Consider the following 27,319-nt stretch of genomic DNA (forward strand, 5'->3'; position numbering starts at 1 on the left):
TTAGATAGTCTCCATCTCCAAGGAGGGCATAAGCAATGAAAAAGTTTAAACTGTGGTAAGTAAGGGAGATTTAGTTTTGACATAATTCTAACTAGAAAAGTAATTAAACACTATAATAAGGTACCATGCAAATCTCTGCCCTCAGGGATGCAAAAATAAACTGTCTTGGAAGGATTATATGCAATTCTTCAGGAAAAACTGGAATGAACTGGAGAATCTCTTAAGCCAACTTCCAGTTTTAGAATTCCAGGTTCTATACTCACTGTCCAATTGTGTCTCTGCAAGACATTCCACCTATAGAAAGTTATACTAATCTACAAATCATTTCAGTTGGCTTAGCATACTGGGTTTTTTTTTATCACACCACTTATTCACTTTCTGTACTTACTGAGGAACTGAATATTGGCTACTTTTATTAAGTATCCCAGCAGCATGGCTGCCAACTCAGGTATAAACACTACAAAAAGCTTAAGCTGGGGGCGCCTGGGTGGCTCAGTCGGTTGGGCATCAACTTCGGCTCAGGTCATGATCTCGCAGTCCGTGAGTTCGAGCCCCGCATCGGGCTCTGGGCTGACAGCTCAGGTCATGATCTCGCAGTTCGTGAGTTCGAGCCCAGCATCGGGCTCTGGGCTGACAGCTCAGAGCCTGGAGCCTGTTTCGGATTCTGTGTCTCCCTCTCTCTCTGCCCCTCCCCTGCTCATGCTCTGTCTCTCTCTGTCTCAAAAATAAATAAATGTTAAAAAAAAAAAAAATTAAAAAAAAAAAAGCTTAAGCTGAAACAATACGTCATTCCAAATTAAAAATTAGAAATATCTACAAAATGCACAATGAACTAAAGACTAGAGGAAAAAAATATTTTATAGGGTAGATAATTGACAAGGCCAAAACATTCAACTTAGTTTTTTGACAGCTTCTTAAAAAGCTAATACTTACTTTTGAAAATAAAAGCAAAGTCTTTCCAACTTGAGTTTCATTTTAGAAAACTCATGGCCTTTGTTTTAAAAGAATGATTTTTAATTTACCATAGTATTTTCTAGCAGTCATCAAACAACCGAATGGTGGTTATTTATTACAACCAATAGCAGGCACTTAAGAAGTCACAGTAAAGTTAATCATCTCAAATTCAACAGGTTAATCACAGCAATTTGAGAGATTTTGCCATCCTATATTATAGGACCATCTCAACAAAGTTAGACATTAAATGACATTTAAAAACAATACATTTCTAGACCACATATTTCTTAAACAACACAGACAAATGTTTTGACCAAGTACACATGCATGACTATATTTATTTTAACTAGATTGTATTAATCAAGATGAGCATTTGTTTAAAACAAAAATCTAATGAACTTAACCAGGTCAAAATAGAAATCAAAATATAATACTGGGGCTAACTGCTTTCAATAGAAAGAAAAGAATAGTAAGCCTTACTTCCTTCAATTCACAAAAAATTTTTCATTTTATAATCAAAGACAATATGACTTTTACAACCAGAAAATAAGGTGGCTTAAAGCTGAGTTACCACTTAATTGCCTGCATTCCTAAGAAGCTACTAACTTCTAACTGCTTTAAAACCTGAATACATCTGGGGTGCCTGGGTGGCTCTGTTGGTTGGGCGTCAGACCACAGCTCAGGTGGTGATCTCTCAGTCCACGGGATTGAGCCCTGCGCTGGGCTCTGTGCTGACAGCCCAGAGCCTGGAGCCTGCTCCAGATTCTGGGTCTCACTCTCTCTCCACCCTCACCTGCTCATACTCTCTCAATCTCTCTCTCAAAAATAAATTAACATTAAAAAATTAAAAAAAGAAAAAAAACCTGAATACATCTTTTAATGGCTCACTACTTTGCTCAGAAATATATCACACCTTGTTTCATACAGAGATGCTACATCATTAGAATACATGCTACTCTGTGCCATTGAGCTTAATAATTTTTTATAAAAAATTCAAATAAAATTTTTATAACGCAACTATAATTTTTAAGTTATTTTTTTCTTGCCCACACTGGGCCTCACCTTTCACAAAACCTAAAAACAAACAATCTTAGATGTTAAACACACACACCTCAAACACATAAAATTCATTACACTGGTTTTGTAGCCACAATAATTATACTAATAAATACTGACTCTAAAGAACCAAAAACTTATTAGGGCAGGGTTTAAATGGTACGACTCACAAGGGGGTGGGGAGAAATAATGATCCTCCCCTACCAAACTGGCAGCAACAATATGCCAAGTTTCCTATGCTGAACTAGTGTAAACAAGGAAGAAAAAGAGCTGGGGGTGGGAAGCTGGCAGGCAAGAGAACAACCCTCGTCAAGATATAGCTTTACTTCTAAATTTCACTAGGGTAATACCTGTTCTCAGTGTTTTCAATAACCCCTATCAAGGACTCTTTAAACACCATAAGTCGGTGTTCAGAAAACTACTGCAGGCTGTAGTCCCTCTCTTCCCAGACGTAAAAAGATATAAGTGGGGATCATAAATGCTTCTTTAATTATAAAGACTATCTCTCGCATTCAATGCCTCAAAAAGTTTTCTAAACATCTAGCAATTCAATCCCACTCTTGCTGTAACAAGTTTAAGGATAAAATAGTAAGACCCACCAATGATGCTACACAGAAAAAAAATTCACACATCATCTTTGGTGTGACCATAGCTACAAGGAAGACGAGCACCATTCCAGACAGGACTAGATGAGAAATGGGATAAAGACTAAGCTTACAGCCTCTTTTTTCTGGCATTGCCTGAGGCATTCAGTGGACATGGAATAAAGGCGAAGCTGGTTGTATAAGTGATGCCAAGAGAAACAAGATTCCACATGTCAGGGGACTGAATGCCCAAACACAGAGAGCAAAGGGCACTCATCCCATGGCTTTCTGACCAAAGAAAAATGAGTTGTTTCACCTGAAATCTTTTCAGAAGAAGTCTAATGGTCTGTACTTTACCACTCACCCTAAGTGAGTGAATTCAACAACCCCTCCTCAGAGAACAAGGAGAGAGCCTTGCTTATCAAAAATAGCGAGGGCTACATCCAAAGCCAAGAAACACTCCTTTTGGTCTAAGCGCCATGGTCTTCTGCCCCAATTCTACAAGGAGACTCCAAGCCAAAAAACTTGGTTCCTAGTTTTCCTAAGCCAAGTTCTCCATTTTCCCAAACAACCCAGTCTTATTTCAGATAAGCCCCTCTCCATTCTGGCATTCTGGAATCCAGGGCTCCAGTTCTCTCAGAAAGTTCCCTCCTCCAAGATAATCTCCTTTCCTTCACTTTTCCTAAGGCTTTCCCAGACCCTGCCCCCAAGCACTCCCGGTCCTCCGTTAGATCTACTAGCAGATCCCACTCCTCCCTGGCACAACTCTTCGGAAAGTCAGCTCTCTTACCGTACTCACTTGTCCTTCCCCAAAATGTTTCCTTTTTCCCTGTCTTCGAATGAAGAAACACAACACACACGCGCGCGCGCATAGTATCTGTTCTCATCTCCTAACTCCCAAGTCTCTCCAGTGCCCCACGTTCTTCCAGAACACCTAATTCTCTCCCGGAGTTTCCTCTCATCCCTGTCTTCCTCGACCTTAACTCCATACCCCAGGCTTTCCCCCCACTCCCCAAATTCAGATTTCCTGTGCTGTGTACTCTTCACCAACACCACAGCCCTCCTGCTCACAGGTCCACCCCTATGGTCTCGATACTCAAGTCTTTCTCCTCTTCCCATGTTCTTCGGCCCCTAATTCTCCGCAGAACCTCGGGAAGCCCTCCCCAGTCTCCCTTCCGCCCCTCCTGCACTCTGTGGCCCCCCACTCCCCTCGTACGTCCTCTCTACTCTTGCTCAGCCCCCAAATTTCTCCCATGTCCCTGAGGCTCCCCCACTCTCCCTCCACGCCCCGGGAAGAGGGTGCCCCTCAGCGCCCGCCCGCCCGGCCCGCCCTGCCGCTGGGCTCGGGTGTCCCTTCCCTTCCCCGCGGGCCCCAGTGCTGGCGCGATGGGGCCGGCTCACCAGTTGGTCATATCCAGGAAGAAGGCGCAGCCGGCCGGGTTGAGCTGGAAGCCGAGCAGTCGCTGGAACTCAGAGATGAGCACGTCCTTGTCGGTGGTGCCCAAGCAGCTGAACTTCTGCATCAGCTCAGGGTCCAGGTCCACGTCCATGCCCTCCATGGCTGGGGCCGGACACCCGCTTCCCCGCCTCCTCACAACCGAGCCGCCGCCGCCGCCGCCGCCGCGCCGCCGGGCCCGGGGACCGGGAGGGGGCTCGCTGCTAGCTGGCGCCGCGACCCCGCTCCTTTAAGGTAGGCCCCGGGCCTCTCACCGCCTCATAGGGATAAACTCACTCAGCCACTCACTCACTCTCTCGCTCCCCCCCCTCCCACCCCCCCCAGCGCCGCCGCCTGCGCCGCCGCCGCCCCTCGCTTCTCTGCCGCCTCCGCCTCCTCCCGCGCCGCGCCCACTGCGCAAGCGCCGCCCGCCTGGGCCCCGCCCCTTCCTCTCCCGGAGACCCGCCCCTCAGTGGCGTCACAACCTCGTGACGTCTCCCGCGTGACCTCACCGAGGTGGAGCGAGGGGGCGGGGAGTGGCAAAGAGGAAAGGGACCGCTCGGCGGCTGAGGGTGACTCCTGGCCTGACCTTCTCCTCTCTCCGCCCCCACTTTCAAGGGGAGGAGTTAAAGTCCGGGGTTTGGGGAGAAGCTCCGGGATCTTGCTCTACCGCAACTCCACCATTTTGCAGGTGAGGAAACAAGTTCGGGAGAAGAGACCATGGCAAGGTCGAGTAGCAAAGTGCAGGCAGGACGCAGTCCTCTCGGCCAGGGCTTTGCCCCTTGTCCTGGAAGGGCTTGTTTGCACAAGTTTTAAGAGCTGTTTTTCCAGGTCGATAAGTGCCGTGAACGCTTGGTTACCAGCCATCCTCGGCGATGGTTACTACAATTTGTTAGTGCCGTTTCTGTTATGCAACAGCAGTGTCAAGTCTCGGAAGTTAAGGAGGCCTCGATACAAACATCAATCAGAAGTCCAGACAGCAACATACATATCCTCCCACCCACTCTGTCAAGACCAGCCCTCTCAAAACAAAGGTTAAGTCACGAGGATTTGGCATGCCTTGTTCTGTTTTTAAAATAGGAAGCAAAATACTGCTGTAAATTTGGTACACCTGCCTGGTGAAGGCCCCATTTCGAGATCAGAGAATGAGAAAGGCAGCGTAGGGACCATTTTGTCTACCCCCTTGCGTTCCCATTTGCTCAACACCGCCACATCCAAAGAGGAAAAGATGAGGAAGAAATGGTCTTCTGCCTTTAAGTAGCTCCCTGCTTTACTAAAAAGGAAAGTGAGATCTGGAAAGCTTATATGTCTTGTCCAAAAATACAGAGCAGCCAAACTAAAACCCAGCTTTCAGTTTCCTAATGGGTTATGTTTTCCATAACAATTTCAACAACACAGCACTGGAATAAGTGAACCGTAGTGTCCGGGTTGCTAGGAGGTTTTACAAATGGACAGTATTCTATCTCTTTCTGTTAGTAAAATAAAATATCTTTAAAAGCCTGGGTTCTGGGTCACACACATTTAGGATTCTCATTCTGCCAGTTATTGGTAATCATAGTGCCTGCCCAGATAGGACTGCTGTAGGAATTAAATGAGATAAAAAATATAAACTCAACACAGTGCCTGTTCCATAAAAAACACTTAAAGAAGTGATAACTAGTATTGTGGCCATAAACATAAGACGACTCTGGAAATAGACAATGATACAAGTAGCCCAGGATATTTCTTTACCTGACTCCCCTTCTACTTCATTTCCCTTCCTTGTGCTCTATTACAATATGAAATATATGCCCTTTCTCATTTCCTACTAAGGGACCACCCTTCTCCAGTGATATATTATGGGAGATAACTTTAACAGCAGATAGTTACAATACTTACAAACTCATATAATAGTTCTGAACTTTTTTTTATAAGAAACTGTTCTTAGGCCTCTAAGACCTGAGCAGAACTTAAATCATTGCCAAGGCCTAATTTTTGGGTGACCACAATGTTGGAATATGTTACTAATATTGAGGAAAATTCTATTTCAGGGGTGAACACATATTGTCCCAATCTTATGGATGGTGGAATGGGAACACAGATTATAAAAATCCCAGTATTAGAACTGAAAGAAATCTAAGACTGCCTAGCCCAACCTCCCCCATTTTACAGATGAAGAAACTGAAACCAAGAGGGGGGAACTGATTTACCCAAGATTACACAATTAGTAAGGGGTGTTCAAACTCCCAATCTAGCACTGTACCCATTATATCCTACTACAATTCCTTTTATACTTTGAGTTCAGTTTGGCCTTACATACAAAATAATCAGAAATTGATATTACTCTATTAACCAAAACTAAGTGTCTTAACTTGCAATATCCATGGATTAATGTTATGTTGACCTAGGACCCAAAAGAAGAAAATGTTATTTTGTTATAAACCTGACAACTCCATTAGAATGCTGACCCAAGAGGGGCGCCTGGGTGGCTTGGTTAAGCGTCCAATTTTGGCTCAGGTCATGATCTCACGGTCCGTGAGTTCGAGCCCCGCGTCAGGCTCTGTGCTGACAGCTCAGAGCCTGGAGCCTGTTTCAGATTGTGTCTCCCTCTCTCTCTGCTCCTCGCCTGTTCATGCTCTGTCTCTCTCTGTCTCAAAAATGAATAAATGTTAAAAAAAAAAAATGCTGACTCAAGATAAACTAACAACTCTTGGCCAACACCATGTAGTATTAAAGTCTTGACTCACTCATAAACAGCCCACATAATGCAAAGAGATCCTTGCAAATAAGAGACCCAAGTGGCCCAGAACTTCAGTTTATGACAGAAGTTATCTCAAAAGAGTATAACTACTCCTAAAGTGAATTCTGAACATTGTGGGAACATTTGGGGTTCTCATGAGATTGGATGTGGTACCCTGGCCATTAATTCCCTGGGGACTGAGGATGATAATCTTCTGCAATTCTTGGGACAGTCACACACAATAGAGGACTGACCCATCCCTAATCACTATGCAAAAACACTGACCAAGGTGGCTGGCACATTAGGTTTGAAGGAAGAACCAGCCGCTCCACCTTCCATTGAATTGTTCTTTTGCGGGATGAGATATTAAATGGAGAAAATGAGGTGTTACCCATCAGGATACTCACAGAAATGTGAATCTCCAGTTGAATCTGGGGGGATATTAACATGCATGGTTCTGCTATAATGGCTCTGCAACTTTGTTTTATTTTGTTGGAAAGAGGGCATGCAGAAGGACTAGTTGAGAGACAAAAGAACAAATTGCTGAACGCCACCCTAAGGACAAAAAGCTGATTGATGGCAGTATTCCAAAAGGGCTTCTAGGTATTATCTCAGAACTATGTCAGGTACTTTGCCCAGAGATGCCGCTGCCTGGGATATCATACAACCAGCCAGTTTCTTTCTGAATTTCTTGGGCTGGTGATCACATATAAGAAATTTAAATTAACCCCAGATCCCCAGACTAGTTCAGTTTAAAATTTCTTAAAGGAGTTAAGCCATTCAATCTTTAGAAGTTAAAAGTCTGGGAGAAAAGTGATTCATCTCACCAGGGCAGCCTAGATTGGTTCCAAACCTCTAAGTCCCTAAGATTCAGAATTGCCAAGCCTGGCTAGTACTAAGATTATGCCACAGCATAACCGATTCAAGGAACAGACAGAGTCCAAATAGATGTTATGCTACATTATATGATAATAGCAACTTGTAGTAGAAACCTTTTGGGTATATATCCAAACTGTGATGATCTCTTTTCTGCCAACTATTAATGACCCTCTATGTGGCCTCCAGCAGCCATATGTATCCTACATTGCCCTTTCCTTTAGCCTCCATTTGATTGGACAAAAGGGATATGCTCAACCTAGGATCAGCCAATCAGATTCTCTCTCTCTCTCTCTCTCTCTCTCTTTCTCTCTCTCTCTCTCTTTCTCTCTCTCTCAGGAATTTGGAACTGAACTCAATGAGTTTGTGGAACAGGCCTGGGCTGTTTACTTGAAAGTCAGTGATAGAAATACAGAAAAGAGACTATCTTTGTGGGGCACCCATGAAAACAAAATAATGCCCATCTGCAGAAAGAGAGCCACAAGGCAGAGAGAAACAAAGATGAGAGACCTGAAGGCTTAGGAGAGAGAAGTTCCTATCACTTTGAGTCCTGGTTATTCAGCTTCCCTTAGATTCCGTTAGAATCTCCAGATTCCATTCAAAATACATTATCTCTTAGATGAAGTAAAAAAATAATCAAGTTATTTTAAAAAATTAAGAAAATCATGTGAATACAATGTTTGATTTCTAGATAGGGATGGACGTCCTACTCTTAAAAACAGTGAAAACTTGGGGGCGCCTAGCTGGCTCAGTTGGGAGAGCGTGTGACTCTTGATCTCAGGGTCATGAGTTCAAGCCCCACACTGGGTGTAGAGATTACTAAAAAAAAAAAATAAATTTAAAACAAATAATGAAAATTCCAATTGAAAAAAAATGGCACAAAAAGGCAATTCACAAAAGAAGAAATACAAATGGCAGATAGACATATTAAAAGATGTATTATGCTACCCATATTAAAGAAATGGATTAAAACAGCAATAAGGTAGGGGCGCTTGGGTGGCTCAGTCAGTTACGCATCTGTCTCTTGGTTTCAGCTCAGGAACCCACGGTCATGATCTCGCGATCATGAGCCCACCTCCGGCTCTGCACTGGACTTGGAACCTGCTTAAGATTCTCTCTCTCCCTCTCTCCCTCTGCCCCTCCCCAACTCTGCATGCTTGTGTGCTGTCTCTCAAAACAACATTTTGCCTAATCAGATTGTCAAAGCTTCAAAAACATTTAAAATAGCTTTAGTTGGCAAGAATATGGAGAAATAGGTGCTCTCAAACACCACTGCTTCTGGGAATATAAATTGATGTAATTTTTCCTAAAAGTGAGTGGACGTGAATTCAGATGAATTGATGTGAGTAACCTTAATAATGTTCATATATAATAGCCCCCAAATCTTAGGTTTATAAAAAAGCTTTTTGTTAGAAGTATTATAATACATATGATAGTAAAAAAGTGGAATAACCCAAATGTTCACCAATAGGGGAATTGTTGAAAAAATATATATGGGCAGGAGTGGATTCATTCTTTTCACCAATATACTTTTACATGAATCTATGACCAAAAAAGTAAATAATTAGAAAGAAACCTGAATGAATATTTCAATAATCTTAGAAGAAGAAATCTCCAATCATAATATCAAAGAAAAGATCTATAGTTTTGCCTGTATAAAAAATCTAAGAGGCACCTAGGTGGCTCAGTTGGTTAAGCGGCTCACTTCAGCTCAGGTCATGATCTCACATCTCATGGGTTCCAGCCCCGCGTTGGGCTCTGTGCTGACAGCTCAGAGCCTGGAGCCTGCTTTGGATTCTGTGTCTTTTCTTTCTGTGCCTCCCCACTTGCACTGTGTGTGTCTCTCTCTCAAAAATAAGTTAACATTAAAAAAAATTTTTTTTTTATTTAAAACTTCTTTGCTTCAAAAGTTAAAAAATAAAAATAAAAAATATCATGAGCATAATCAAAAGACAAAAGGATAATTCAAGGACAATATTTATAATACACAGGACAGAGTACTAATATCATCATTTAATAAATAAACAGCTCTTGGGTCGCCTGGGTGGTGCAATCAGTTGAGCGTCCAACTCTTGATTTCAGCACAGGTCATGATCCCAGGGTCATGGGATCGAACCCCGTGCTGGGCCCTGTGCTGAGCATGAAGCCTATTTAAGATTCGCTCTCTCTCCCTCTGCCTCTTTCCCCTGCTCATGGTCTCTCTCTCTCTTAAAAAAAATTTTAAAATAAATAATAAGTAAATAAACAAACAGCTATTAGGATAACCAAGGAAAAAACAATCTAAAGGAAAAATTGGTAAAGGACATGAATGGGCAATTGACAAGAAAAATTATATAAATGGCCTGTAAATGTATGAGAATATTTTGAATACCATGAATAATCAAGAAATGCAAATTAAAACAAAAGTGCAATATCATTTTTATCTGTCAATTTGGCAAAGATTGATCATAACCAGTATTCTACAAGATGTGAGGAAAAACACAATTTCATACAATGTTGATAGGATTACAGATTCGTAAAAACCTTTCAGGAGGGTGTTTTGGTAATGGCTATTAAATTTTAAATGTGCACCTTGCATCTTAGATATCATACAGATAACGAAAAAGGATGGCCAAAGATATATGTAGGATGATCACTACAGAATTTTTGGTAATGCTGAAAAACTGGGAACAATCTGAATGACCAACCATAAGGCTTTGACTATATTTATGCTATAGAATATTACACCACCGTTTAAACAATGAAATAGGCCTATATGAATTAACATGACAAGATACAGAAGACTGAGTTTTTTTAAAAAAACGAATTATTAAACAGTATATATACCATGATCTCTTTCGTATCTATATAAAAAGTATAGTAAGTATATATGTTTATGTATGTGCTTGGAATATATGCATAGCAAAATATCTGGGGGAATGTATACCAATGGTTAAGGAAGGTGGGGTTATGGTAGGGTTGCCACATAAAAACCGGATAACCAGTTAGACTTGATTTCAGGTAAACAACATTTTTTAAAAATGTTTATTTATTTTGAGAGAGAGAGAGAGAGAGAGAGAGAGAGAGAGAGAGGAAGCAGGGGAGGGGCAGCCAGAGAGGGAGTGAGAGAATCCCAAGCAGACTCTACACTGACAACCTGCCGTGGGGCTCAAACCCACCAACCACAAGACTATGACCTGAGCCAAAACGAAGAGTCAGACTGTTAACCAACTGAGCCACCCAGGCACCCCAGTGACAATTTTTTTAATGTAAGTGGTCACAAATATTAACTGGGTATCCTGTATTTTTATTTGCTAAATTTATGGGAAACATTCACTTTTAATGTTAAATTTCTGTATTAGTTGAGTTTTTACACTGAGCATGTAATAATTTTAAAAAGATAAAATTTGAGGGGCTCCTGGGTGGCTCAGTAGTCGGTTGAGTGTCCGACTTCGGCTCAGGTCTGATCTCACTGTTCGTGAGTTCGAGCCCCGTATCAGGCTCTGTGCTGATAGCTCAGAGCCTGGAGCCTGCTTCAGATTCTGTGTCTCCCTCTCTCTCTCTCTGTGACCCTCTCCTGCTCTCTCTCTCTCTCTCTCTCTCAAAAATAAATAAACATCAAAAAAATTATTAATAAATAAAAAGATAAAATTTTTGAATAACATTTTAAAGTTATGTTGGTAAGGTAGAATTTTATATACCTCCTTTGAAAACACATTTTTGAGGAATGCTTAATGATATAAAAAAATCCTGAAGTTAGTGTCGATTTTTAAAAGCTGCATCAAAATCGTAAATACAGTATAATTTTTAGACTATAGCTATAACTCATTAAAATAAGCACACTAAATAATAAAATAAGCAGAGTAAACAACTGGGAAGAAATATATCAAAATATTATAGCATTATATCACACAGGAAAATTGCAGGGGATTTCTGTTTTTCTTTCTACAGTTTTCTGTATTTTCCAAAGTTTTAACAAGTGTGTATTTGAAGAATTTTTAGAATAAAACTTGCCTATGTTATGTTAAGTGAAAAAAACAGGATGTAAAATTAGCATATTGTATAAACCTACCTATATAGCAAAAGATTGGAAATATTAATAGAGAATTGATCATTTTAATTCTTTTTATCCTTTTTTTATATTTAAAGAAATAGATCAACTTGATTCTTTAATTGATGGACCTATTATCTCTGCTAACATACAAAGATGTTTACAATATATCCCTTTTTTTTTAAGTTTTTTATTTTGAGAGAGAGAGAGAGAGAGAGAACACAAGCAGGGAAGGGGCAGAGAGAGAGGGAGGGAGAGAGCTGTCAGCACAGAGCGAGCCCAACAAGGGGCTCGAACCCACCAACCATAAGATCACTACCTGAACCAAAATCAAGAGTCAACGCTTAACCGACTGAGCCACCCAGGTGCCCCTACAGTATATTCTTAAATGGTAAAAAGTTATGAGAAAACAGTATTACCTATGCTCTAATTTCTAACAGATACATGAATAAGTGCAGGAGATGTCTAGAAGGATATACTTCAAGGTGTTGACGATGACATTCTCTGAGTGTGGGGAATAATGGATGTTTTTACATTTTTATCTGTATTTTAGGATTTTTAATAAAATAATCATGTCATAAAACATTAAGAGACACTTCATTTTGAAGAAACGAAAATTGGGTGACCTGGGGGCTTATCAAACATGAATTCATTTCAGTTCTTGACATTCTTTTCCCCATGTTAGCTGTCTTAAACTTTGTAAGCTGCAAAACCTAGGCAGCAGCTAACAGTCCAATGAGCTACCCGGTTGAGCAAGCAAATGTCTGCTGACTTACTATCAGCAAGGCTGAGTTAGGGACAGTGGTCCAGTAAGAGAGCCTTCATCCTTGTGCTATGTGACCATGGACAAATGACTAAGCTTCTCTGTAGACCTCAGTTTACTCATTTCAATATAGGGAACGCTGCAAAAAGATCACTGAAGTGAAGCAAAAGAATATGTCAAACAAAAGAAAAACTTTTTGGAATTTAACCTACAGCTACAATTAGCATTCGCATAAACACACCCATAAGCCAAACTTCCATTCTGTGCTTATTCTCCAGGGTTGGAAGCTCAAATGAGGTGGGCATAAGTGCTTGTAAATGTTAAATATTGAAGTATAACATAACAATGGGGGAAATACAAGGACATGCATTTCTACAAATAACTATATAAAGGTAGCTAACAGTACAAAGCAACATGTGTTCAAGTGCCAAATGAGCAGTAGACAGGGTGAGTAGGACTTGGGAGGAGGGAGGAGTGAAGGGTGAGCTGAGATGCCCAAAGAAGCCTTCCAGGAGACCTTATCCAGGCCCTGATGATTTTCCACAAGGTTTGAGGAACAGGCTAGTGAGGGGACACATTACAACAAAGTCATTTAGATGTCTGTTTATTCTTTTAATTGTGATTTTTTTTTTAATTTTTTTTTAATTTTTTTTTTCAACGTTTATTTATTTTTGGGACAGAGAGAGACAGAGCATGAACGGGGGAGGGGCAGAGAGAGAGGGAGACACAGAATCGGAAACAGGCTCCAGGCTCTGAGCCATCAGCCCAGAGCCCGACGCGGGGCTCGAACTCACGGACCGCGAGATCGTGACCTGGCTGAAGTCGGACGCTTAACCGACTGCGCCACCCAGGCGCCCCTAATTGTGATTTTAAAAAAAGTTTTTTTAACGTTTATTTATTTCTGAGACAGAGAGAGAGAGCATGAACAGGAGAGGTCAGAGAAAGAGGGAGACACAGAATCTGAAACAGGCTCCAGGCTCTGAGCTGTCAGCACAGAGCCCGGCGTGGGGCTCGAACCCACAGACCGCGAGATCACAACCTGAGCCGAAGTCGGATGCTTAACCGACTGAGCCACCCAGGCGCCTCTTAATTGTGATTTTAAAAATACATAACAAAACTCACCATCTTAACTATTTTTAAATGTTTATTTATTTTGAGAGAGAGAGAGAGATCATGTGAGAGGGGCAGAGAGGGATAGAAAGAATCCCAAGCAGGCTCCACACTGACACAGGGCTCAATCTCACAAACCATGAGATATTGACCTGAGCCAAAATCAAGAGTCAGACACTCAACTGACTGAGTCACCTAGGCACTCCACTGTCTCAACTATTTTTAAGTGTGCAGTTTGGTAGTGTTAAGCATATTCACATTGTTGTGCAGCTAATCTCCAGAAGTTTTTCATCTTATAAAACTGAAACTCTGTACCCATTTAACAACAACTCCCCTTTCCCTCCCCCCCCCAGCTCCTGGCACCCACATTTCTACTTTCTGTTTCTATGATTTTGACTATTTATTTGATTAAAAAAATTTTTTTATGTTTATTTTTGAGAAAGAGCACAAGCAGGGGAGGGGCAAAGAGAGAGGAAGACAGAATCTGAAGTAGGCTCCAGGTTCTGAGCTGTTAGCACAGAGCCTGATGCAGGGCTTGAACCCACAAACCATGAGATCATGACCTGAGTGGAAACCAAGAGTCAGACACTCAACCGACTGAGCCATCCAGGCACCCTTCTATGAATTTGACTATTTTAGATACTTCATATAAGTGGAATCATACAATATTTATCTCTTTGCGATGCACAAAAGTTTTAAGTTTGATGTAGTCTTATTTGCCTATTTTTGTTCTTGTTGCCTGTGTTTTTGGTGTCAAATCCAAAAAAATCATTGCCAAGTCCAAAGTCATGAAGTTTTTTTCCCCGTGTTTTCTTCTAGGACTTTTATAGTTTGGGTTTTACATTTAGGTCTTTAATCCATTTTGAGTTATTTTTCATATATGTTGTAAGATAAGGATACAACTCCATTCTTTTGTGTGCATTTGGGAGTCTTTAACAGCTACAAGACCCAGGCTCCTTTTTACTGCCTCCTGTTTGTTCTGATCACAGAAATATACCTAGAAGTGAATCCAGGTAAAGGGAATAAAATTAAAATCTAAGGTGTACTTGAGGGGGAATTTTCTCTGGGAAGTGAATGGGTGAGGTTCAAGAGCAGCCTACTACAGTGAGCAGTACCTCTGCTCTGAACTTCCACCTAGAGCATGATAGGAAAGAACCAGATCCCACACATTTGGGGTTTTTCCACCTCCTCTACCCTATTTCCCTACTCGAGAGACAAAAAAAAAAAAATAAAACAAAACAAAACAAACAAACAAACAAAAAAAACCAGGAGGCACCAACCTATTACACTATCTTTTCTTCAGGACAGGACATCTGATGTCCTGGGTCTTTTTTCCTACTGTGGTGAATGGGACAATGCAAAAGAAAACCTGATTGTCTTGATCTCGTGTCCCCCTGTCTCTCGACCTAGATACATCCAGAAGTAGTCCATTCTTTTCTCCTTGTCCTCCACCTCCTTCTTCTCCACCCCCCCTCTCCTCCTCCTCCTCCTCCTCCTCCTCCTCCTCCTCCTCCTCCTCCTCCTTTTCCTCCTCCTCCTCCTCCTTCCTTCTTCCTTCTTCCTTCTTCCTTCTTTTCTTGACTGCTTCAGCTTACCAGAGTCAAAACATCATCTAAGTAAATGCCAACTCCTTATCTCTCCCTCATGCAAAAAAAAAAAAAAAAAAAAACAAACAAAACACAAAAAACAAACAAAAAAGCCCCACAAAACTACAAACACTTCACAACCCCTTTGGTTTTACTATAATTACTCTTTCTCCAGTAGGTTCACAATATGTAAAGCATCTTGCCATCTGCATCCACACTAGTGATAAGAAAGAAAAAGGGGAAGAGGGGAACAAAAATTTAATGCAACTCTACAATATGCCAAATGTCCAGTACTTTAAATTTTTTTTAATGTTTATCTTTATTTTTGAGACAGAGAGAGACAGAGCATGAGCGGGGGAGAGGCAGAGAGAGAGGGAGACACAGAATCAGAAGCAGGCTCCAGGCTCTGAGCTGTCAGCCCAGAGCCCGACGCAGGGCTCGAACTCACAAACTGCGAGATCATGACCTGAGCCTAAGTTGGATGCTCAACTGACTGAGCCACCCAGGCGCCCCCAAATGTCCAGTTCTTTAGTACTTAGACTCATTTAATTCTCACAGCCAAATGAGATCAATATTATTATTATTTTTCCCCTTTTGCAGATAAAGAAATAGTGAGAGTTTAAATAATGCCTCCAAGGAGACACGGATGTTGAGACAGCCAGGACTTAAGCCCAAGGCTCTGAAAGAAACCTGTGCCCTCCACTTCACTCCAGATTTCTTTCACTTCTAAGGAGTTTACCTTTTCACCATGGTCAGGCTGGTTGTGTGTCTATGGAGCTGTCATTACTTCCTCTTCCTGTGTTTTTTTGAAAATTTCTAGGATACTGCCAGAAAAGATTGGGGTAATAAATACTAACATTAATCCTAATATCTTCAATTTATGTAATAACACTTTATAATTTCTCAACATATCCATCCATTCTCTCATGTCATTCTCAAGAAAAACAGGTTGTATTAGTTTATTTTTTAGTAGCTTCATTATTTTGCAGAGACTCATACATGCTTATTGCAAATAAAATTAAGCAATATAGAAAATTATAAAGAAAAATTTTAAAAACACCCTAAATCTCACTACCCAGAGATAACCATTATTAATATTTTAGTAAATATATCTTTCATATAACTGTCCACTTGTATAATTTGCCTCAATTATCTCTTACCACAGTTGCCTCTCTAGCCTGCTTTTTTCATTCATAGTATGTTGAAGACAGCTTTCCACATCAACAAATATACAGATACATCATTTTTAATGGCTATAGAGTATTCATATTTAGGAATGTATTTTACTTGACCAGTCTCCTACTGATGGACTCTGAGACTACTTCCAATTTTTTATCGTTGTAATAAATTGTTAGCCCCCACTTAAAGATTAGGGAACTGAAGCTCTGAGAAGCTATAGGACCCCTTATTCAAAATCCAGGTCTGGGGCCCCTGGGTGGCTCAGTCATTATAAGCATCTGACTCGATTTCAGCTCAGGTCATGATCTCACGGTTAGTGAGTTCAAGCCCCACATTGGGCTCTGCACTGACAGTATGGAGCCTGTTTGGGATTCTCTCTATCCCTCTCTCTCCTCTGCCCCTGTCTTGCTCTCTGGATCCCTCTCAAAATAAACTTAAAAAACAAAAACCTTTCTATTATGGAAAATTTTCAACATTCACTAGAGAGAATGGTGTACTCAACCCCCATTCACCCAAGATCTAACTTCAACAATGATCAACATTTTGACATGCTATTTTCACCTTTTCCCTGTGAGTATGTATGTGTGTGTGTGTGTGTGTGTGTGTGCGTGTGCATGCACACTCACGCTGTAGTATTTGAAAGCAAGTCCCAGACACCATATGATTCCACCTGTAAATACTTCTGGATACTGTGTCTTTAACGGACAGGGATTGTGAAGAAAGAATGAAAAAACACAATACTATTATCACAATTAATAGAATTAATAGGAATTTTTTAATATTATACTTATTTCATATTCAGTTTTCTTAAATTGTCTCTAAGATATTTTTTTCCAATACAGTGTGGATCCAAAGAGCTCCACACATTACATTTGGGGATACGCTTTCAAAGCCCTTTAAGTCTTAAGAATCCTCCACCCCCACTCTTTAATATAATTGTTTGTAGAAACTAGATTGATAGCGGCTTGATTTCTAGTACTTAAATGATGTAAACAACCTAAATATGTTTATAAACAGGAAAATAGCTAAACAAATTCTGTTATATCTATACAATGGAATACTACTCAGCAATCAAAAGCAGAACTGTTGATCGTACAACATGGATGAATCTTGAAAATATCGTATTGAGCAAAAGAGGCCAGACACAAAGGAATACAAACTGCATATCTCACTTCTATGAAGTTCATTAGGCAAAAGTAAGCTATAGCATTAGAAGGTGACCAATGAGGCCTAGGGCTGCAGGGAAACTTGCATGGATGGTGAGGAACTGACTGGGAAGTGGCACGAAGGGACTTTTTGGGTTGGATTGATGGAATTGTTCTATATTTTATTTGTGGTGATGTTTACAGGAGTGTATCCATTTGTCAAAAGTCATCAAATGGTACACTTTCAATGGGTGAATTTTATTGTATGTAAATTATACCTCAATAAAGCTTTTTTTCCTTTTTTAAATATTCTTTTTAATGTTTATTTTTGAGAGAGAGCAAGACAGAGAGACAGAGTGTGAGCAGGGGAGGGGCAGAGAGAGAGGGAGACACAGAATTCGAAGCAGGCTCCAGGCTCTGAGCTGTCAGCACAGAGCCCGACGCAGGGCTTGAGCTCACGAACTGTGAGATCATGACCTGAGCCCAAGTCGGATGCTTAATGGACTGAACCCCCCAGGCACCTCATAAAGTTTTTTTCTTTAAAACTTACCCTCTGATTTTGTTTCCATGCCAGTGTACAGCATGTGGTAACGATAAACATTTGGCATAAGTAATAAGTGACTGTCAGTGAATGAATGACTCTATTTGCCACTTAAAAGAAGAGAATGAAAGACACTTATTTGTTACTTTCACACTAGCAGAGATTTTCTTTTTTCTTTTTAATTTTTTTTAATGTTTATTTATTTTTGTGACAGAAAGAGGCAGAGCACGAACGGGGGAGGGTCAGAGCGATAGGGAGACACAGATTCCGAAACAGGCTCCAGGCCCTGAGCTGTCAGCACAGAGCCCGATGCAGGGCTCGAACCCACGCACCATGAGATCATGACCTGAGCTGAAGTCAGATGCTTAACCAGCTGAGCAACTCAGGCGCCCCCTGGGATTTTCTACTTATCAGGTGAATAAATTGTCTTCATGGACTTGACCCTGAAGTGATGAGCCCCTGCTCAGCCATAGGTGCCTGTAGGTGTTGCCTCTTTGGGCAGCCAGACAGTAGCCCTAGACAGTAGGGTCCTCAACAGTCGGCCCGCCGCAGGCATCTGGGTAGGGGTGAGACCTCAGGGCCACAGCCCTCCCCTCAGCTTACAGGAGGGCCACATGTGTGAAGCGCCAGCCACGCCACCACACATGCAAAGCTGAAGTGTTCCATGAGAAAGAAACCTTGTGTTAAAAATAAACTTCCATGGAGAAAAATAAAAGCTGTTTCCTGAAGCTGAGCAAAGGTGAGCAATTCCTGGAAAGTTAAATGCCTCAAAAGCTAATTTGAGTTTCAAAGGGCCGTGGTAGTAACTCCAGGGTGAGAGCATCTCAAGGGCTTAGAATTTTCAGAGGCAATAGAATTTTCTGGCCTCCTTCAGTCTATCTTCTGCCCACTTCTTGCAGAACCTCAGGGACCACTTTCAAGACAATCTCAGTTTCTACAGAAAAGAGGAAATTAAATGAAATTTCAGGTGCTTAGTTGGTTAGGAATGTCAGAGGTGCTTGCTTGGAAAAGAGCAAAATACAACAAAACTGAAATCCCTAAAGAATAATAATCTCTATATAAATAAATGTTTGTGACTGATCATGGCAGCCAAAGCAAAATGTTTGCTTTCTCTGCAACAGCATGATGTGTGTGTGTGTGTGTGTGTGTGTGTGTGTGTGTGAGAGAGAGAGAGAGAGAGAGAGAGAGAGAGAGAGAGATTGAGAAAGTAAAGATTTCATTTCTTACCAGACCTCATATGACCAAAAGGTAATAAAATCCATAACCAACAAACTCCCAACCTTCCCCTGTGTGTATTCTTTTTTAATGCTTATTATTATTATTTGTTTTTTATTGCTTTTTTTTTTTTAGAAAGAGAGAGAGAGCATGAGCACAGGAGGGGCAGGGAGAGGGGGAAACAGAGGATCCGAAGCAGGCAACACGCTGACAGCGGTGAGCCTGATGTGGGGCTTGAACACATGAACCATGAGATCATGACCTGAGCCCAAGTTGGATGCCCAACTGACTGAGCCACCCAGGCGCCCCTCCCCTGCATGTATTCTTAAGCCAGTGATTCTGTGTGTAATTTCCTGCACTACTTGTATCAGAGTCACTCGGAGGGGAGGGTGACTCTTAAAAATGTCCATTCCTGGGTCCCAGGAACCTAGATCCTGAGTCATTGTGACTGGGATGGAGCCCAGGAATCACCGGGTGATTCTTAGGTACACTAAAACTTGAACATTGTTACTTTAAACAGTTAATTGTTCATTGATAGTTTGCTCAGTAATTCAACCTGATTATACCTTCAAAAATTGAATTGTATTCTCACTGGTACATTTGAATTACATTTTTCTTCTTTGTAACTTTTCTAAATTGTTTTCAAATAAGTTTTATTTTACCTTATTTTATAGAGAGACCAGGAGCTGGGGAGAGAGGCAGAGGGAGAGGGAGGGAGGGAGGGAGGGAGGGAGGGAGGGAGGGAGGGAGAGAGAGAGAGAGAGAGAGAGAGAGAGAGAATCTTAAGCAGGTTTCACACTCAGCATGGAGCCTGATGGGGGGCTTGATCCCACAACCCTGGGATCACAACCAGAGCCAAAATCAAGAATTGGATGCTCAACCGAGCTGCCTGGGTGCCCCAAAATAAGATACATTATTCTTAATGCGCAAAAAGTAATAAGGCTGTATTCATTTCATTTTGGGGAGGGGGAGTGGGGGAGAAACTGTGTGAGAGAGTGTATGTGTGTGGGGGGAGGGACAGAAGAAGAGAGAATCTTTTTTTTTTTTACTTTATTTTGAGAGAGAGAGAGAGAGAGAGAGAGAGAGAGAGAGAGAGAATCTCAAGCAGGCTCTATGCGCTCATTGGAGAGCCAGACTTGGGGCTTGATCTCATGAACCTCAAGATCATGACCTGAGCCAAAACCAAGAGTCACACGCTTAACCATCTGAGCCACCAAGGTACCCCTAGGAAGATAATTTTAAGCAGGCTCCATGCCCAGCACAGAGCCTGGCACAGGGCCCAATCTCACACCCCAGGCCCTATCTCAAGACCATAAGATCAAGACCTGAGTTGAAATCAGGAGTCCAATGCTTAGGTGATGGAGCTCCCCAGGTGCCCTGCAGGCTATATTCATTTCAAATGAAAGGTAGTAGACCACTGAATTCCATGTGAGAAGATTGTGTTAAAGTCCCAGATCTACCTCTTTGAACCTCACTTTTCTTTTCTCTGAAATGGAGATGGGAACACGTACACTGTCCACCTCAGAGAGTAGTTATGAGATAAAACATAGAAATGTTTGTAAACTATGTTTTATAAAGTTAGTGTATTGTGTTGATTTTCACATCAGAGACCCAAATTCATTCAATACCTAAATATAATACACAAATATCTCTCATTAAGCATAATGCTAGACTTTTTTAAAAAACATTTTTTACTTCTTATTATGGAAAAATTTAAACATATAAAAAAGTAGACCCAGGGGAACTGGACAGCAACATGCAGAAGACTGAACCTGGACCACTTTCTTACACCATACATAAAAATAAACTCAAAATAGGTGAAAGACCTAAATGTAAGACAGGAAACCATCAAAATCCTAGGGAAGAAAACAGGCAACAACCTCTTTGACCTCAGCTGCAGCAACTTCTTACTAGACATGTCACTGGAGGCAAGGGAAACAAGCAAAAGTGAACTATTGGAACCTCATCAAGATAAAAATCTTCTGCACAACGAAGGAAATAATCAACAAAACTAAAAGGCAACCAATGGAATGGGAGAAGATATTTACAAATGGATAAAGGGTCAGTATCCAAAATCTATAAAGAACTTGTCAAACTCAACTCCCAAAAAACAAATAATCCAGTGAAGAAATGGGCAAAAGACATGAACAGACACTTTTCCAAAGAAGACATCCAGATGGCTAATAGACACATGAAAAGATACTCATCATCACTCATCATTAGTGAAATACAAATCAAAACCACAATGAGATGCCACCTCACACCTGTCAGAATGGCTAAAATTAACAACACAAGAAACAACGTGTTGGTGAGGATGCAAGGAAAGGGGAACCCTCTTGCACTGCTGGTGGGAATGGAAAATGGTACAAGCCACTCTAGAAAACAGTATGAACCCTTCTCAAAAAATTAAAAACCGATCTACCCTATGACCCAGAAATTTCACTACTAGGTATTTATCCAAAGGATACAAAAATGCTGATTTGAAAGGGCACATGCACCCCAATGTTTCTAGCAGCACTATCAACAATAGCCAAATTATGGAAAGAGCCCAAATGTCCATTGACTGACAAATAGTTAAAGAAGATGTGGTATGTATATATATATATATATATATATATATATATATATATATATATATATATAATGGAATATTACTTAGCAATCAAAAAGAATGAAATATTGCCATTTGCAACAATGTGGATGGAACTAGAGTGTATCATGTTAAGTGAAATAAGTCAGAGAAAGATAAATATCATATGATTTCCCTCCTATGTGGAATTTAAGAAACAAAACAGGTGAACATACTGGAAAGGAAGGAAAAATAAGATAAAAAGAAGGAAGGAAGCAAACCTTAAGAGACTCTTAAATACAGAGAAGAAACTGAGGGTTGCCTGAGGGGTGTTGGGTGAGGGGATGGAATAAATGGGTGATGGGCATTAAGGAGTGCACTTGTTGGGATGAGCACTGGGTGTTAAATATAAGTGATGAATCATTGAATTCTACTCCCAAAATCATTATTACACTATATGTTAACTAACTTGGATTTAAATAAACTTAAAAAATTAAAAATAAGGGTGCCTGGTGGCTCAGTCAGTTAAGCTTCTGACTCTTGACTTTGGTTCAGGTCATGATGAGCCTGCTTGAGATTCTGTCTCCCTCTCTTTCTGCCCCTCCCCAACTTGTTCTCTCTCTCTCTCTCTCAAAATAAATTAAAAAAAAAAAACTTTAAAGTATAAATAAATACATAAATAAAATTTAAATATTAAAAAAACTGGACACAATAATATAATAAACTGCCATATATACATCACCTGGTTTCAATATTATCAACTTAGGGCCAGTCTTGTTTTAGCTATATCTGCCACCCACTTTCCCTTCTCCCATATTAACAAAGCATCAGGCTTTAAACTGACATTGAACCTCTGTAACTTTCATGTACAGAAAAGAATATTTCAATTCTTAGTTCCTCATCTAAAAAGATAGAATTGTACACTTTAAAAGGGTGGATTTGCTGGTACTTGAATTGCATTTCAATTAAAAAAAAAAAGACAGGAATTAACATATGTGCAAAACTTAGCATAAATAGCATAAATGTCTGGCATTTAGAAATAGCTCATTATGGGTAACTTCTCATCCATGGTGTTGTCACTTCAAGCTCCAAAGTGGCTACAAACCCTCCTTTAAAAAAAAAAAGCACTCACTAAAAAACAACTAGAGAGTGAACAATGACAATATTATGTCAAGTGTGGTCATGGGTTTGTGGGTGACATTTCCCCCTTCAATACACATGAAAACCTATGATTTATATTAAAGTCTTGTATGATTCATAATACATACCACTTAAAATTGGAAAAAATAAACCCCCAAACAGTAGCCAACCATATTATCTCTCCAGATTGTTCATTCTTGGAAGGCATTCTACCAGAAATTCAACACCACCACTAAGAGTTGATTTAATGTCATTCCTAAAGACTGTGCATGAGCTCAGCATTGGGGTAATTATAATTGAAGCCTGACACACTTGAGTTCAAATTCCAGCCCTGTCAGCTATGAGCCATGTGATGTTGGAAGAATGAATTACTCCTAAATCTTCTATTCTACCTCCTAGAGTCAGTAAGAGACCCAAGTAGGAGAGTGTATATAAAGCACTTACTATGATGCCCAACACGTAGTGAATTGGCAATGACATCCTACAATATATTCCCTTCATTTACAGAAGACCTTTAAGAAGCATAACCATGGATATTGATTTCCCTTTGATAGATGAAGAAACTGGCAAGCTTAATTAGTATTGCTGAGGGTGTGGAGTCAGACAACTGCTTGTTCTCTACTGGGAAAGTGAAAATCAGGACAACCACTCAGCACAGCCATTATTTGGTAATGCCTAGGAAAGCTGAAGAGGCAGTTTTCCTTACATCCCAGCAAGTCCACGTCTAGGTTGATGCCCTAGAAAATGTGTGACAAGGAGACAGACACAAGAATGTTCATTGCAACAATGCTTATAAGAGCAAAATATTGGAAGCAATCTAAATGTCTGTCAACAGGGAAATGGATAAATCAATTGTGATATAATCATGAAGCAAAACACCTACAACAATTAAAATGACTGAAGTAGCTACACGTGCAACATGGGTGAATCTCAAAACCATGAAGTTGAAGGAGAAAAATAGTGGTGGAAGGATTTGTACAATATAATGCAATTAAAAAATTTTTCATGTTTATTTATTTTTGAGAGAAAGAGCATGAGTGAGTGAGAGAGAGACGGGGGGGGGGGGGGCGGGGGACACAGAATCCAAAGCGGGCTCCAGGCTCTGAGCTGTCAGCACAGAGCCCTATGTGGGGCTCTAATTCATGAACCCGGAAACCATGACCTGAACCAAAGTTGGGTGCTTAACTGACTGACCCATCCAGGCACCCCTGGTGCAATTTTTATAAGGTTTAAAAACAGGTAAAACTAGAATACAATTTTTATGGAATCATATATATCAGCTTTTAAAAATAATAAGTGGGGGCACCTAACTGACTCAGTTGAAAGGGAATGTGACTCTTGATCTTGGGGTGGTGAATTTGAGCACCACAATGGGTGTAGAGATTACTTAAAAATGAATGAATGAAAAAATGAATAAACTTAAAAAATATGTAAATAATAAATAATAATTTCAGGAGGATAGTTATCTCAAGAAAGAAAAGGAAATGTAATAGGGGAGGTATACATGTGCATGTGTGTGTAATTATTTCCGTAATTTTTTAAGTTTATTTATTTATTTTGAGATGGAGGGAGGGATAGAGAGATAGGGGGGCAGAGGATCCAAAGCAGCCTCCGAACTGATAGCAGAGAGCCCGATGTGGGGCTCAAACTCATGAACTGTGAGACCATCACCTGAGCCAAATTCAGACAATTAACTAAATGAGCCAGCCAGGCATCCCTCTTTATGTAATATTTTATATCTTTAAATGTATCTAGGGGCACCTGCCTGACTCAGTTGTTAGAGTGTGAGACTTTTGATCTTGGGGTTGTAGATTTCAGTCCCATGTTGGGTATAGAGATTACTTAAAATAAAATCTTAAAAAAAATTTTGAAAAGAAGTATCTAAAGTAAATATATCATAATGTTAGAATTTGCATGTAAGGATTTGGATATTTATTATATTATTCTTTATATGTATAGATGTATATGTTTATAAGCAGAAAACACACAGTCTTATTATGTCATAGGCTCTGTTGGGTTCTTTGCTTGTATTAATTAATTAATGTAATCATTTCAACAACCCTATAAGGTAGTTACTCTGATTACCTCCATTTTACAGATGAGAAAACTTGCCCAATGTCATAGTATTGGTAAGTGGTGATCCTGGTATTGAAGGCAAACTTGCCTCAGAGTCTGATCTCTTAACAACCACACCCTACTGCCTCTTGAAACACTTCAATTTTTTTTAATTTTTAAATTTTTAAAATTTTAGTTTCTTAAAAATAAACTCTATCCCCAAAATGGGGCTTGAACTCACAAACCTGAGACCAAGAGTCACAAGCTGTACCAACTGAGCCAGCCAGGAGCCCCTCAAAAAAAAAATTTTTTTTTTTATCAGATAAGAGGGAGGCAGGACAAACAGGGAGGTAAAACCCTGTGGCATCACACAAGTCACTAAAGAGACATTTCGACAGTCTTTCCTCACCTTCTTCTGCTGTTGGTAGGAAATGCTTCAATTTCCCACCATACCATGTGACAAAAGCCAGCGAGCCCTACCTAGACCTATAGACCATCCAATATTAGCGGACTATGGTGATGCTACGGTAAAGGCCAAGTCACCTGTGACTTGGGATGAGGAGGATAAGTCCGACAATAAACTCTGAGAAGCCTCTTTGGAGGCCTCAAGTCTTCAAGAAATCCTCTGGGAGACAACGGAAAGCAGAAAAATTAATTCTATGAGTGAAGAAATTTTTTATTTGGAGTCTGAGCTAATGATCCTGAGAGTTTTGAATGTCACTAAATTACTATCTGCATTTGGGCAGGACCATTTGAATGGGCAAGTTCCCAAATGAGTCATAATCCACACAAACAAAATAAAAGTGGGCTCCAAGCTTCTGCTAGATTACACAAGAGCACAATTAAGAAGAGATTAGAAATCAAATGTAATATCTGCTTCCAGATCTTTTGGTGGCCTCCGCCAACACTGTGGGGTGGTTCAGAGACCATTATGGACAGCTGGCCTGTGGGAAATGGCCAACAGCCTCCTCCTAAGATCCTCCACAGCCCTGCCTCCATGTTCCACATCCAGGCATAGCATGGCTCAAAGGCTTGGGGAGGCTGATGAGTTGGACTGGTGGTGGCCAGCCTCACAGCAAAGAGAACTTAACTGAGCAAGCAAAAAGCTTTAGGAGGAAAGTTAACTGAGCATTTTTCAAGTGGGTAATTTATTTTTGAATAACAGAAGATATTTTTAGTTCTGTCATATCTCTGAACTTTATGATTTTATTTTCCCTCTAGGAAGTCCCTGTGGCCATCTCTCCATTCCCACACAAGAGTGAATACCTAAATGGATAAGTCAATCCTTAGATTTCCAGAGCAATTTCTTCTTTACAAAGAGGTTCCATATCCATTATGCCATTTGCTTCTCATGTTATTTAAGTCACAGGAAATGGGAAAACAAAACAATAGCAATAATATTGAATGTTTTATGCTAAGTAAAGCCAATCACAAAAGAGCACATACTGTAGATTCCATTTATATGAAATGTCCAGAATAGGTAAATCGTCAGAGATTACTGGTTACCAGAGGTTGTGGGGAAGGGGTAATGGCGAGTGACTGCTAATGGGGACAGGGTTTCTTTTTGAGGTGATGGGAAAGTTCTGGAATTAGATACTGGTAGTGGTTGCACAACCTTGTGAATATATGAAAAACCACTTAATTGTACACTTTAGTGTTTTTTTTTTTTTTTTGAGCAGCAGGCAAAAGTTTATTAGAGTATAAGATCAGAGAGTAAGAATAGTAGGAAATCTCTCTTTACAGAGAGGGGGCATTCAAAAGTGAATACCCCTGAATTATACACTTTAAAATGGTGACTTTTATGGATTGTGAATTTTACCTCAATTTTTAAAAATTGCAAAACAAAAGAAATTATACTTGCCATGTACTAAGAGTGGCTAAAGGGTTTACTTGCGTCAAACCACTTATGTCCCCTAATCATCATGACAAACTTACGAGATATTATCATTTCCTCATTTCACAGATGAGGACACAGGCTCAGAGAGATGAGCGGTCCACAGTGGTGTGGTGAACAAATAAACACTAACCAAAATTCTGTTCTCTGACCTTCCCTCTCCAAATCAGATTCGTAACTGTCATTCCAGCAATTCAAGGAGATATTTCCAAGTGTAATCCACCCGATAGCATTTCCTCTGCTCAACTGTCTTAGTATAAGGTCTTTATGCTTTTACTTTTTATGGTGTCTTTTTTAAATTAGGGTTCTTTCTCCCCAATTTTTGAGAGTCAAACATAACAGTGATTTCCCCCCTGAAAGTCCTTAACTCTCTAAACCACCTTTTTTTCTGATAAAAAGCAAAGTTTCATTTCTTAGCTCCTCGCTCCAGGGAAGTCCCTTGGGGCCACACACCCGCAGCTGATTTTA

The 27,319-nt window shown here is 40.4% G+C and overlaps 1 protein-coding gene across 2 annotated transcripts in view; it reads right to left on the reverse strand.

The window, feature by feature from the left end:
- The window catches only part of ILRUN (inflammation and lipid regulator with UBA-like and NBR1-like domains), a 96,641-nt gene extending 92,211 nt beyond the window's left edge, over positions 1-4,430 (reverse strand). Inside the window, exon 1 of one of the 2 annotated variants that reach the window (XM_043591212.1) lies at positions 3,996-4,430. In XM_043591212.1, coding sequence (XP_043447147.1) covers positions 3,996-4,153 — 158 coding nt within the window. In that variant the 5' untranslated portion in view covers positions 4,154-4,430. The remainder of the gene's footprint in view (positions 1-3,995) is intronic. The other variant, XM_043591213.1, reaches the window with a different exon arrangement.
- Positions 4,431-27,319: the final 22,889 nt, after the last annotated feature.

This window comes from Prionailurus bengalensis, chromosome B2, assembly GCF_016509475.1.
Source record: "Prionailurus bengalensis isolate Pbe53 chromosome B2, Fcat_Pben_1.1_paternal_pri, whole genome shotgun sequence".
NCBI lineage: Eukaryota > Metazoa > Chordata > Mammalia > Carnivora > Felidae > Prionailurus > Prionailurus bengalensis.